The sequence below is a fragment of the Ruditapes philippinarum genome, unplaced genomic scaffold (assembly GCF_026571515.1).
Source record: "Ruditapes philippinarum isolate M1 unplaced genomic scaffold, ASM2657151v2 ctg335_1_1_1_1, whole genome shotgun sequence".
NCBI lineage: Eukaryota > Metazoa > Mollusca > Bivalvia > Venerida > Veneridae > Ruditapes > Ruditapes philippinarum.
Genome location: NW_026863534.1, coordinates 404,777 through 420,708, shown reverse-complemented (window position 1 = coordinate 420,708; position 15,932 = coordinate 404,777). Strand labels below are relative to the sequence as shown.

At 30.7% G+C, this 15,932-nt stretch overlaps 1 protein-coding gene across 9 annotated transcripts in view; it reads right to left on the bottom strand.

Moving 5' to 3' along the window:
- Positions 1-358: 358 nt before the first annotated feature.
- LOC132722342 (anion exchange protein 2-like) overlaps positions 359-15,932 on the bottom strand; it is a 171,909-nt gene continuing 156,335 nt past the window's right edge. For all 9 annotated transcript variants that reach the window (XM_060706827.1, XM_060706828.1, XM_060706829.1 and 6 more), the window contains 3 exons: positions 15,694-15,863; positions 13,976-14,149; positions 359-12,449 (listed from right to left, as the gene is read on the bottom strand). In XM_060706827.1, the coding sequence (XP_060562810.1) occupies positions 12,369-12,449; positions 13,976-14,149; positions 15,694-15,863 (425 nt within the window). In that variant the 3' untranslated portion in view covers positions 359-12,368. The remainder of the gene's footprint in view (positions 12,450-13,975; positions 14,150-15,693; positions 15,864-15,932) is intronic.

Sequence of the window (15,932 nt, the reverse complement as noted above, 5' to 3'; positions counted from 1 at the left end):
TTGTTTACATAATACATTTTGTTACTTTTAAGACAAATACATTTAGCGCTACTTTCTTCAGGTAACAAGCCTCTAACACGCTCTTATCATTATCAACTAACCGACCTTAAGTGGGTGAAAAGAAAACAGAAAGCCTAACGTACATGTATATATTATATTCTTCATCTTCATGTGAAATATTTAAATATATGTCCCCAAGACCGCTTGGGCTTAAAAAATGCATTGAGGGGCATCCGTTGTCTTCCTCTACTTATAAGGCTGGAAGAGTCGTCATGTGATCTTTGGCGTGTGTGACGTCAAAACCATGCAACCATGCCATTATCCAATGGGCAACAACAAAAATAACAACAACAAGATGAACTTTGTACAGTTTTTATTATCGGAGTAACAATGCATCATAAAATAACGGATTACCATTGTTGTATCACAGCAGACAGAAAAATAAATGTACAATATGGGTGTTATTGCATTGTAAATATGCAATATATTATGTTATTACATGTGTGAACATGTTATAAATATGTTATTACACACTTAAAGCATGTTATTGCATGTGGTAAACATGTCATATTTATGTTATTACACATGTAAACACAAGTTTATTATATTGGAATTACATGCGTAAATATATTATAATAATCATGTTATTACAAAAAGCCAACATGTTACAAATAATGTTATTGTGTTCTGAAAAGTGAAAATAACATGAACTATGCAACAAAACATGATGTCTTTTTGTTTGGGTTTTTACATGTGCAACTTTTAACCTGTTATTTATCTTAACTAAACTTGTCCAACTTCCATTTTTTCTAAATTGTTGGACTATGTCCATTATCAATTTTGGCGATATCAAGAAGAAAATTTAAAGGTAGCCAGTCTACAGTATTGCGTTTGGTTATTTACTGGTGGCAAAGGCAAATCAAGTCTGGCTCTCAACATAGGGATCATGGGTTTGAGCCCTACCTGGGTTACGACCATGTTTCTTCATATAATACTGGTACAGGTTGGTTCCAGGAAGCGGACTCGCATGTGATTACTCGCAAGTGATTAATGTAAGTTGCAAGTACCTGTTTTGCAATCGAGCTTAAATATATATGTTTAAACTTAAGGCAAATCATTTTTGGTTCCAGCAAAGTAAAGGTTATATAATAACTTATAATTATGTTATTACAAATAGCTAACACGTTTAAAAAAGATCATGTTATTTTATGTTTTAACATATGGCTATATCATTTATATACATGTAAACATTATGTTAATATGTAATAACAGGTTACATGTATATTTAAGTTATTAGGATGGAAAACATTTAAATAACCATGGTATAAGAAGCAGTAACATTATACAATTATGTTATTACACATGTGAAAATATTTTAAAATTATGTTATTACACATGTAAATACATTCTAAAATTATGTTATTACACATGTAAATACATTCTAAAATTATGTTATTACACATGTGTATATATTCTAAAATTATGTTATTACACATGTGTATATATTCTAAAATTATGTTATTACACATGTGACATTCTGAAATTATGTTATTACACATGTGACATTCTGAAATTATGTTATTACACATGTGACATTCTGAAATTATGTTATTACACATGTGACTTTAATTTTTTTTGTTATTACACATGTGAATACATGTTATTACACATGTGAATATGCTATGTTCATGTTATTACACTTAATGTTATTAAAAGTACAAGGTAAAATTCAAACATTGTTTCACCAAAATATTGCAGATATCATAAAGACTTTTTGCTTATTTCAGTAACATTCCTTGGACAAAAACGTGAATTATTTGCATGTTACATTACAACACATCTTAACATGATGATGATCAAGTAAATATTACATAAGATGTTTATATTTGCCTATCTTGTTATCTTGTGTAAACAATTTCTGTTACATTAATCATTGAGTGACTAAACTTTTTTCCCAATATTATTATACAATGAGGGACTTTTATGCTAACATTATCCTATATTATACAATGAGGGACTTTTATGCTAACATTATCCTATATTATACAATATGGGACCTTATGCTAACATTATCCTATATTATACAATGAGGGACTTTTATGCTAACATTATCCTATATTATACAATGAGGGACTTTTATGCTCACATTATCCGATATTATACAATATGGGACCTTATGCTAACATTATCCTGTATTATACAATAAGGGATCTTATGCTCACATTATCCTATATTATACAATATGGGACCTTATGCTAACATTATCCTATATTATACAATAAAGGACCTTATGCTAACATTATCCTGTATTATACAATGAGGGACTTTTATGCTAACATTATCCTGTATTATACAATATGGGACCTTATGCTAACATTATCCTATATTATACAATATGGGACCTTATGCAAACATTATCCTGTTTTATACAATAAGGGGCCTTATGTAAACATGAGCAGGATAAAGATTAATTGACTTTCTAAAAATAGATCTGTATCTCGAAAACTGAAAAAAAAACTTAAGATTTTTTATTCATTTACATGTATATATAAAAAAGCTCCTTATAATGTTTAAAACAACTTAAATCAATATACAATTTTTATGCCCTATGTTATAACAAGCCTATGTGACAACAAACCGTATTTCCTGCAAGTAAAAATAGAGAAAAAAAGTAACATAATAATCTAAGTAAAAGGAAAAAAAGACAACATACACAATTATATAATTAAGATTTAAAAAACACCTAGGAATTTGATATGACATGTAAATATACATATGTATTGTCACAAATCTATTAATGTCTTACACTAGTCCAAAGTACTTACAAATAATATCAGAATAAAGAAAAAAAAGCATTTTACTGATAAGCCCAAATCAATGAGAAACATATATAATCATTGAAAAAATTGAGACTTGTCAACTGAACATGTACAATTATCATACTATAGAACCTCAACGTGATTTCTGACATCAGTGTGGCAAAAAAAACCAACAAATTAACCTTCATTCCGCTAAATTTGCCACCTACTTAAACTTTCGATTTTTGCTGTGATTTTAAGAAATTTAAGAATCAAAAAACCAAAAAAGAACAGTACTCATACTGGCTAAGCAAAAAGAATGGCCAATATTTTTATCCTCGAAAAATAATAGCCCTAAAATAATGCAAGCTTTTCATGACTTTATGATTAAGAACAGCGAGAAGTTCCTGGGAATTTTGACTGAACTTAACATTGATGGTATACACATGTTTTTATTGTTACTAGCATGTCAATATATTAACTCATAACCTGCCATAATTCTTGAATGCACTTGTCAAGCTCCCATTTTGATAACTCACATTATCAATTTAAGGCATATAAAGATAAAAATTTTTGCAAATGGTCAGCCAACAATATGGAGACTGGTCAGACTACAAGGATACACAGGCTGGCCTGGCTCTATTATGGTGGCCCAAGGCTAATAATCTTTTGGTACCAGCAGATTAAGAATTAACAGTTATTTTGATGTCATTAATTTGATGGAAAACAAAATATCATCAATAGCTATTTAACAGCTTACCCACTCCTTTTAAGTAGCCTCTTCAATTCTAAAAATAGCAATCAAATATAAAAATAGCATCAAATCTAAAAATAGCATATAATCTATATTCATACAATGTTTTTAAAGCATTTTCAGCATTTCAGGTAAAAAAATGTTTGTTTCCCGTCTCCACTGTGGAAGAAATTTACGATGACGAAAAACTATCATCTTTTAAACCTCTATAATTTGGGACTAGCAATAAGAGGCCATGTATAACAATTAGATTTTTGTACAAAAAAGCCGAGCTAAAAATCAAGACTGGACACACAAAAAGAGACCAAAAATGAGTAAAAACTTTACATTTTCTAATCCAAAATCAATGGATGTTACAAGAAATTAAAAAATTACACATAATGTAATAGGATATTTATATTTGAGCAACATTTATAATATTAAATGGCACATACTCCAGTTTATACCTAATATATATAATATTTGAAAATTGCGACATGGCGTCCTTTTTCAATTTTCAGAGGAGAAATATCTACACACAAAGTCGTTAAAAGACAAAAAATGACAAAATCAATGCAACATAAATCAATACATTTAGATAAAGTTTAGTGTAAACACAAACTAATGTTTAAAGGCACATTAAGTCTCAAAATCACCTCAAAAACTTTTCTATTTTTGGTTCCCCTTTATAATTTCTGACACAGTACTGATTTGCTGCATAGCTGAACCATCTTTTCTTTGTTGCAAATGGTACAGTTCTAGCTAATTAGTATTTTGTTTGAGAGTTAACATACAACTTTAATTATGTTTTGCTATGTTTTGTGCAATTTTTCACATTTAGTGATTTTTTATTCCAGTAATAAGCCTATAATGCATTCTAAATCCATTATACAAACATTATGAAACACATGTTTTTACATTCTAATGGAGAAAAACTATTAAAATATATGTTTGATTTCTGAAACTTAATGCGCATTTAAATGAAACAGAAACAAAAATTGCTCACACAGATAGTGCAACATATAAATTAACTACAAAACTTTCAAGAGAAAAATATTTTGTATTTCAAGCACAAGAAAGTATCAAAAGGGAGTAATCAACTTCTTGTCTGCAATTTTCTTTCTTTCCCCTCAATGCAACTTTGAGTTAATTTTATCCTGGAGAGGAGTCTAGAATTTATATATAGTGCAGGAAAACACAACGAGGAAACACAGTTCAAACATCGGTTTCTTTTTAATAATAAAACATTTTAAATAAAATATTCATTTTCTAAAAAACAAAAACACAGTTTTGGTATGGATAAAATGATATAATAAAAAAATATGGAGAAAAGTTGAGATAAAAAACAAAATGATGTAAAGTTTGGTAACATCTGGATTATTAAGTGGATAATATTTGTGTCAACAAAAGTCTCTGGATTATTTTTCAAAAGATGACATAAAAATGTGACAAAAACAATGGATTGTGGAATTGTAACTTTTTGGCACAAAACGAAATACGAAAAATACTTTAAGAAGTCTGTAGGGACAGTAAAGTTGTTCTAAATTTTTATTTTGAGAGCATGTCATTTGACAGCCTGAAACTTGAGAAACACATGACCTTTACACTCTTTGTTATGTTTTTTTAATGCAGATTTTAAACACATTTTTTAGACATATCTTCGCGGATGATCCGATTTACCATCACTACTGGATGGCTAGCCAGCATTTTTCTCCACAAGTGACTGACAACATGGATGTGCATGCTGACCTGGTTCTACACTGATGGCACATTATTGGCTAGTCAGGGAGAAGATGGGTGGCCTAGCAGTTAAGGTGTCTCGCTCTCAACCCAAGGATCATGGGTTCGAGCTCTACTTAGGTCACCACAATGTTTCCTCTTATGACACCAGTTCTGGTTAGTTCCAGGTTAATTTCAGGAAACTGACTCAAAAGTGATTAACATAAGTTGCAAGAACTTATTTCGCGCTCGAGCAAAACTAAATATGTTTCAACTAAGGCTAGTCACTTTTAGTTTCAGCAGTGGAAGGCTTAATCAATAACAGAGATGCTCAAAATAATTTTACACTCCTATTTAGGATTTCTATATAAAAACAATTTCAACCATATATGCTAAAATCATGGTTCATTTCTACTCCCTTTTTTTGTGTCCAAAAAGTTACAATCCCAATTTTATACAAGACAAACATGGAACAAACAATAGATAAGAATTAAGCAACTTGAAAGTGAATAATATAATGTAGCACACTTGTTGTAAACATAAAAACAACTTTTTTATTACACAAAACTAGCAGCATAAATATAAAATGACCGTGAATAAATAAAACTATATACATGTCCTAACAATGAAAATGGTTTGGTCAATTTAATAAATACAAAAATTATTTCTATGTTATTTTCTTCATAGAATACAAATTCAGTGATGTTCATCAACATAACTCCCATAATTTAAATTCAAAATAATAAATAATTTGTAAAGTATACAATTTACAGTTACAGGAGACATTTTTATTTCTTTTGATTCAGTGCAATTACTTTACACCTAATACTAGTACACCCTGATTAAGAATCCTTTTTTTGACTATGCCAGTTCAATACAAACATTACCCTAAAATTCATTATGCTTCTATTCTTTTACCCAGTATCATACTCTCATAAATTTCTATTTCTACCCAATAGTAAGACCAAAATTTACTACTCTTACCCAATAGTAAGACCAAAATTTACTATTCTTACCCAATAGTAAGACCAAAATTTACTACTCTTACCCAATAGTAAGACCAAAATTTACTACTCTTACCCAATAGTAAGACCAAAATTTACTATTCTTACCCAATAGTAAGACCAAAATTTACTATTCTTACCCAATAGTAAGACCAAAATTTACTATTCTTACCCAATAGTAAGACCAAAATTTACTATTTTTACCCAAAAGTAAGACCAAAATTTACAATTTTTACCCAATAGTAATATCAAAATTTACTATTTTTACCCAAAAGTAAGACCAAATTTTACTATTTTTACCAAAAGTAAGATAAAAATTTACTGATTTTAACCAATCATAAAACCAAAAATTTCCTATGTTTACCCAATAGTAAGACAAAAATTTACTATTTCTAAATGAAGTCCTAGGTTTTACAAATAGAAAACCCGTTATTTTCCTATTTATATGATAAGTGAGACCATCATTTTTCTTTTTTTTACCCAATAGAAAGACAAAAAAATTCATTTTTTTTCCCAACAATAAAACTAAAAATTTCTGTTCTATTTTTACCCAATAGCTAGACAACTATTGCCTTTACCAAACAGAGAAAACCAACAATTCTTATATGTATAACCAATAGGTGTTCCAATACGGAACTAATGTGGAAAATATCATCCTTTTGAAAACTAGTCTATACAAATATTACCCAGTAAATTTAAATTTTAGCACAATTAAAACCCTGAATTAATAAACATAATAAATAGAGTATGGTTTCTTGAACACACACATTTATTACTTTTATATTCCTTAGTAATAAAAAAATACATAAATATTTTACCTAAATTATTCGTTATCACAAACTCATAGTACACTCTAGCCAATACATATTTAAGTATGCCTTAAAATATCTCATTCCTAACTCTAGATATTGTCCAGAAACCATTTTTCTATTTTTAGTAACAGTGACCTTGACCCAAGGGGGTCCAAATAAAATACAATATTTTTACCTGAAACTTAACAAAAATACCATTCTTACTTTTTATCAAAAAGACAAATAATAATCAAGATTTACCTAAATATTATTTCCCTTTTCCAGAAATAACACTTTCAATAACTATAAATCACCTTTTATTACCCCATTTTTATATTTACTTACCCCAAAACAACATCTTTACTAACCCAAATATTATCTTTTACACACTGCAATATTTATTTTAAAGGAAAGTCGATACTGTGCTGTGTAGACAGCCAATTTAAAAATTACACCAAAAATTATTGCACCTAAAAAGTTCATTTCTTAGTCATAGCTAAAGCTATATATCCCACCAAATAACTTTATCAATGTAGTTATTTATTGTATTTACAGGCCCTCTGTTACAGACCAATCCACTTTAAAAATTAACTAAAAAAATAAGAACAATTAACATAATAACATGGACTATTTCTGGATTATTAAAGATATGTTGTTTGAATAACAATAAACATTCCTTGATCACAATTCTCTTTAAAAATAAATGTAAAAATTCTGGATTAACAAGTTGTATTTTTTCAATGAATAAGTTATCTCCCTTTAAACTTAACATCAAATAATTATCAGCATCATTCAGTAAAGGATTCACTATAGATAACTACACAAATAAATCTATGGATTTTTTTTCAAAGAATATAAATAATTAAAATATTAACACAAATTTTTGTTTTACACAAATTTCAGTTTTACACAAATTTTAGTTTTTACACAAATTTTTGTTTTACACAAATTAATCAGGGGATGTCAATAAATAAACCCCAAGAAAAAACAAAACAGTTCGCCCTTAGCAATAATTTTCCCTAAATACATGTATAACATTAAATAAAAACTCATACTAAATGCACAGAGACATAAAATATGTAGATTTCTGAGATAAAGCTAAACAGTGCCACATCTTTGGAGACATACCATATTTCATAGAAATAAAACATACAATTTTTTTTTTTACATAATTATATTAAAGGCCCATAATGCATTTGATTTGTATATATCGCTAAAAATGTAGATATTATTATAATTATTATATAATGTCAATTTTTTATGAGAAAATTAACCTCTGTAACCCTAAATATCTTAAATGAACTTGCCCATCTTTCAATCTGGACTAAACCATTCATATTTTGTTAAGGGAAATTTTTCAAAATATGTACTGGACTAAAAAGCAAACAGTGCAGACCATGAATCAATGGCACATATTTACCAGCTAATATTGGTCTGCACTGATTGCATGGATATAATATGTTGCTGCCAGCTAGCTAAGTGTAAAATAAAAACATTTCTGTCCTCAAATTTTCATTTTGATTGTTTGCATGATCAACTCCTTTATAAATCTTACTCATATCTCACAACTACTTATAAAGACTTACTCGCTTATAAGAGAAACACACTTTAAAGACATTTATTTTGCGTTGGGTTTTATGGCACACCAACACTGTATAGGTCATGATGGCAATGTTCCAGCTCTACTGGTGCAGGAAGACCTCAAGTGCCCTTCCGTGCATTAGTTTAAGCACCAGCAGGCACTTGTGTAGAACCATCGACGTTCCGTAAGCTAGCTGGATAGCTTCCTTACATAAAAGAATCCAAAGTCCCTGGCAGGATTCATGTTTATAAAGACATATTTATATGTAAGTTGCATATGTTTAAAAACAAATTCTCACTTTAAAGCATACACCCACTTATAACCTGTATACCTTCTCATATGATAGACATTTCTTTGGCTTACCCTCCTACAAGGCATTTTCATATTTTCTGACCAAAAGTTCAATGGAATAATCAGAATTATTATAAAAGCATTATTAATCATAATTTATCATTTTCAACACTCTTCAACACTGATCAAATGCATTATGGGCTAGTCTATAAAAATATCTCCTTCAATTGCTATCAACACACTAAGACAAAAAAATATTTGAATTTTAAAAATATGCAGAGAGCTATTTATATTGAGCAAATATAACGCTTTTATTCACAGATTATTTCAATATCAAATAGCTTATTTATATATCAACACCGAACACTAAGATTGTTAAAAACAACAACAATGCACAGTTTAAAACAATACCATTATCTTGGCAACAAGTAATTTGAAGGTTCAAGAAAGTAATAGAGTAATATTTACGTTACACAAAATTATTCTTTTAAAACAATCTATGATTTAGTATAAGTGTTATTTTTTCTAATAATGTCTCATAATAAATAAGTTATGTCACAATAAAGAACCTTCATTCAAGTAAACCAGCACTTGTAAATCAGATCTCATTTTCTAAACAAAAAGTAATAACTGATAAATTGTCCATCTTAAATGCATTTTTAATCACTCAAACTTTGTTTTTTTTAAACATTCATTATTGGAAAAAAATAACAGTAACTAAACTGGTAAGTTCACCATAAAATGTTTTTAAGGTTGGGATGAGGGCTTCCATCTATTTAATCAGCCAAGCCTTAATTTAATTAAGACTAATATTATAGTTCCAGTCAATAAAAAAAAAAAAATGAGACTGGTTTGCAAATTATCATGAAATATGTCTAAAAAATTGAAATTGTTCTCCATCCAGTTTTGTACAAATTGCAAACCAGTCAAGTTTTCTATAAATAGTGTCATTTTTTTTCTTCTTTTCGGGAATGTTCTGTATACATTTGTATTTGGATATTTCTACATAAAAAAGCATAATGTGTAATTATTTACAAATATGCAATGACAAAAATTATGCAATGCATAAACATGCTATCACTTTGTGTAAAGCCGATTTATATGTAAATTTCAATTGTGTAAATAATAAAACTTTATTTTACATTTTATTTATCTGTTGCAGGACAGCAGCAGTGTAAATAAATTAATATATATACATCTAAGATAGGTCAAAGGTCAAATACATCTTAAATAGGTCAAAGGTCAAGTTGCACCAAAAAATTAACAAACTAGCATAATAAACATGTTGAAACAGTTGGTTACCAGAGCAACATTTGTAAAAAGAGACATCAATGCCTTGGCACAATTCTGGATGTAAATCTTAAGTTTCAAGACAGTCCTTTAAAAAAATGTTGGTTTGCTGTATTTTAACATTTAAAATATAATTTATTTTTACACTTCTCATACAAATATAACAATCTCCTTTTTTGTATCTTTTTCATTTGTAATTTTACAAAATGTTTAATAAGCAAACCAACATGTCTTTCAAGAATGTCTTCAACAGCACATTTCTTTCTCACATTACCCCGCATAAAATTGGCACTTGTTAAATGGATTACAATATATTCACCTTTTCTACCATTAAAAAAAACAAACAACAAGACAAACAAATCCTAATTTTAAACTATTTTCACTGGTTTAATCTATTATTGAACTTAAAACTATGATATTTCTATTTTCTACCCTGAATAATTCCTGCAAAAGAACGATATTTAATGGTTGCTGATATCAGCAGACTGGTTACGCAACAGCCAATAAAAATTGACTGACAATAAAAATTGACTGGTTATGGACCAGCCAATAAAACTAACCGATAAAAATTTGTCAATGAAAAAATAAACCTGTTTTCCAATATTATCCAAGTTCTGTAACTGTTTTCCAATATTATCCAAGTTCTGTAAAATATCTTTTATTTTTCTTGAATAAATTCCTCACTCATACACACACACAATATAATTTCAGGGTTCTTTCCTTTTTTTTCCAATACCTTTACAGTTGTATATAAACTATGCAATATTTCCTTAAAATGGGTGCAATTGGTTAATATGTTCTTGCATAGGAAAAATTAACATATTTCATAACTGTATCACTATATCCAATAAAATATACTTTTTCTTCTCCTATTTTGTGATTACCACCTTGTTTGTAGAAATTCCCCCTGGAAGTTGGTTTTTACACACACATATACCTTAGTAAGTGAAGGAATATTAAAACATATAACTCAATATAATATAAAACACAAACTATATTATATGGTATTTCCAGACGGAGCCATATAAATACACAGCAATATTTGGGCATACAGTCCATACACAGGCATATAACACAGTTGGTACTTCCTCCAACAGGTATATAATCTAGTTGGTATTTTCTACACAAGGTATACAATCCAGTTCATATTTCCTTAAACAGGCATATAACCCAGTTCATATTTCCTTCCATAGGCATATAATCCAGTTGGTAGTTCCTTTAACAGGCATATAATCCAGTTGGTAGTTCCTTAAACAGGCATATAAGCCAGTTGGTAGTTCCTTAAACAGGCATATAATCCAGTTGGTAGTTCCTTTAACAGGCATATAATCCAGTTGGTAGTTCCTTTAACAGGCATATAAGCCAGTTGGTAGTTCCTTAAACAGGCATATAATCCTTTTGGTATTTTCTTTAACAGGCATATAATCCAGTTGGTAGTTCCATTAACAGGCATATAAGCCAGTTGGTAGTTCCTTAAACAGGCATATAATCCTGTTGGTATTTCCTTTCATAGGCATATAATCAAACTGTTTTTTTCTTATATGAATGTATTATATGATCCAGCCGATAATTCAAAATCTAATTCCTTTTTCCTTACACAGACATATAATCCAGTTGAAATTTCTTTTTCTATGCATATAAAACAACTGTCATCTCAAAGTGAAGTTGGTATAAATTCCAATGATTACATGAGTTATTTTTCATCAAACTGCATATGAAGACATCTCCCTTCTATATGAATTATCACACTAGGTAATTCCTTTTATCAGCAAATGAGCAAAGTTGATATTTCAACATTCTGGCACATAATCCAGTTAGTATTTCCTTATATGGTTGGTATTTCCATTATCATAAAAGATAATACAGTTGGTATCTCATTAATATGGGCACAAAGAGCACCTGCATACCACATTTCATACAAAATAAATTTCATAATATGGGCTTGAAATCCTCCTGGTATTTCCTTATATGGGCATAAAATTCAATTGGTATTTCCTTATATGGGCATGCATAAAATCCACTTGGTTTTTCCTTAAATGGTCATAAACTTAAGTTGAAATTTCCTTATATGGGCATAAAATCCACTTGGTATTTCCTTATATGGTCATAAACTTTAGCTGAAATTTCCTTATATGGCCATATAATCCAGTTGGTATTTCCTTATATGGGCATGTGAGCAAGTTGGTAGAAATCAGGATCATCATCTTCTTCATCTTCAGAATCTTCCTCCTCCTTGTCCAACTGAAAGAAAGAATAGAAAACTGAAAATCAGTTACTGCAAAATCTGTATTCTTTGTGGGGCACTAGTTTTTGTGGATAGGTTACTCTATGAATGTAAGATCTAACAAAAAATTTATTTCATCTTCTGTACAACAATGTTTATAACAATAATTTGCTTTTTTTGCACTGACAATCCACAAATTCAAGAACCCACAAAACTGTCCTTTTTGAAAAAGCCATGACATTTCATGCCCTTGAATTTAAAATGTATTCACATATGAATTGGAACAGAAAGTCTAAGAAGACCTATATAAATTACCTATCTAGTTAAACTGAAAAGCTCCACAGGATAGGGCACATTTATGACCCAATTATTACCAATTTGTTTCAAGGCTCACACAGCTTACACAGTTTACATTTTGCTTCTTTTATGACAAATAATTTCACATTCAACTCTACTTTCTGCCAGTGATAAGCTCTTTAACAAGAGCTGTCCGTAAGACAGCGCGCTCGACTTTTTTATTGCTTGCCAATAAAAAAAGTTTTTGCAGTAAAAGGCAATACAAGAATCTCTGTATTTTTAAAGTGAACTAGTTGTTTGATACCCTTGAATATTACAGCAATGTTTATATGACATAATTTATGGTAAAGTGAACAAGTGGATAGGAATGAATTTTTTTAGATTTTTTAAGTTTTTTAGTGCTTGCCTATAATACAAAACATTGACAGTTAAGGGCCATAATTCAAATAAAATCTTTGACAGAATTACCTTCTCCTGGACATGTTTGGGAATCATGATTGTAAACAAGTATTCCAACTTTCAAATTAATATCTCAAACAGTTCAGTCAAAAAGTGGACTGGTACTAAAAACTTAACCAAGATTCTAAGTCGATAAAAGGCCTTAATTTTTAAAACAAATCCTTGACAGAGTTACCTTCTCTTGCGTACAGATGGGGGTAATGATGTGAAATAGCATTAAAAGTTTCAAAGCAATATCTCAAAGGGTTAAGGCAATAAGTGGATTTTACCCATATTCAATGTATTTTCTAAGTCAAAAAGGGGCATAATTCTGTCAAAAACCTTGACAGAGTTATGTCCTCTTGTCTGTTGATGAAGGTCGTGATGGTAAACAAGTATGGTCAGTTTCAAAGCAATACCTCCAATGGTTTTGAAATAAAGTGAGGTGGTACAAAAAACTTAACCAAGCTCAATACACTTTCTAAGTCAAAAAAGGGCCATAATTCTGTCAAAAACCTTGACAGAGTTATGTACTCTTGTCTGTAGATGGAGGTTATGATGGTGAACAAGTATGGTAAGTTTCAAAGCCATACTTGTAATACTTCTGAAATAAAGTGGGGTGGTACGAAAAACTTAACCAAGGTGTGACGCCGACGCCGACGCCGGGGCGAGTAGGATAGCTCCCCTTTTCATAGAAAAGTCGAGCTAAAAACCATTATTTAAACATAATAAAACTCATGTTTGCCCTCCTTAAAGATGCGAAAAAATATTTGTTTCTCAGGCATAATGTGCCTTAAAATTAACTTACCACTTCCAATTCTTGGTGAGTGAAGAATTTAGGCAAGATTTTTAGACGAAGTGGCACCATCATTATTACAAACAGTGGGAAGGCGATAGCTAATAACGTAGACTTTACAATCCATAGTAAAACTACTAAAAATATCTGTATAACAGTGAAGGCATGCATCTTTAAAGTTCGTACCTGAAAAAGCAACAATAATACAATGGATAAAATAATATATTTAAAGTATTCTGCAGTCACATTTGCCCTCAGCCATGGGCCAATATCACTAAACAATGCTGCAGTGACATTTGCCCTCAGCCATGGACCAATATCACATAACAATGCTGCAGTTACATTTGCCCTCAGTCATGGACCAAAATGACTAAAATATGCTGCAGCCACATTTGCCCTAAGTCATGCATCAATATCACTAAACTATGCTGCAGTCACATTTGCCCTCAGTCATGGACCAATATCACTAAACTATGCTGCAGTCACATTTGCCCTCAGTCATGGACCAATATCACTAAACTATGCTGCAGTCACATTTGCCCTCAGTCATGGACCAATATCACTAAACTATGCTGTAGTTACATTTGCCCTCAGTCATGGACCAATATCACTAAGCTATGCTGCAGTCACATTTGCCCTCAGTCGTGGACCAATATCACTAAACTATGCTGTATTCACATTTGCCCTCAGTCATGGACCAATATCACTAAGCTATGCTGCAGTCACATTTGCCCTCAGTCGTGGACCAATATCACTAAACTATGCTGTAGTTACATTTGCCCTCAGTCGTGGACCAATATCACTAAACTATGCTGTATTCACATTTGCCCTCAGTCATGGACCAATATCACTAAGCTATGCTGCAGTCACATTTGCCCTCAGTCGTGGACCAATATCACTAAACTCTGCTGCAGCTACATTTTCCTTTAGCTATGGACCAATATCACAACCCTCAAATTGACCCTCAGCCATGGACTAATATTGTCACACTATGACCAGAATGATATCCTTTGTTTAACTGCTTTCACACTGGTCCATGAACCAGTATCACCAAGCCATAAACTGCATTAAAAATGGTTAAAACTGGTCCATGGACCAGTATCTCTAAGCCAAAAACTGCATTAAAAATGGTTAAAACTGGTCCATGGACCAGTATCACTAAACCAAAAACTGCATTAAAAATGGTTAAAACTCGTCCATGGACCAGTATCACTAAGCCAAAAACTGCATTAAAAATGGTTAAAACTCGTCCATGGACCAGTATCACTAAGCCAAAAACTGCATTAAAAATGGTTAAAACTCGTCCATGGACCAGTATCTCTAAGCCAAAAACTGCATTAAAAATGGTTAAAACTGGTCCATGGACCAGTATCTCTAAGCCAAAAACTGCATTAAAAATGGTTAAAACTCGTCCATGGACCAGTATCACTAAGCCAAAAACTGCATTAAAAATGGTTAAAACTCGTCCATGGACCAGTATCTCTAAGCCAAAAACTGCATTAAAAATGGTTATCAGTCATGGTCCAAAATCACTTCATACTGCTGTAGTCACATTGGCCATACCATCAGATACAGACTAGTATCACCACTTTATGATGATAAATTTGACAACAAAAATAAATGTTGTTATGCCAACAGTCTATTGTCAACAACTTCAAAGACCTTGGCCAAACAACTCTACCAAGGGTATAGGGGAAAAATATTTTACACTATATGTAACTTTTACTTACCCTTCTCACATAACTTTTGCCTGGATGATGTTTAACAGGCATGAACAAGAGTTTTAATCTCTTAAAAAGTTGAACACCACTAATTGCTGAGACACCTAAATATAGGAACACCCCAAATAATACTGCCATAGGTACTGCACGTAACACTGCACCCCACGCAATCGTTGAACCTGAAAGAAGTTTTACAAAATTGTAAATTCAAATGTGATCCAGCCATGAAAAATGACTTAAATCACAAG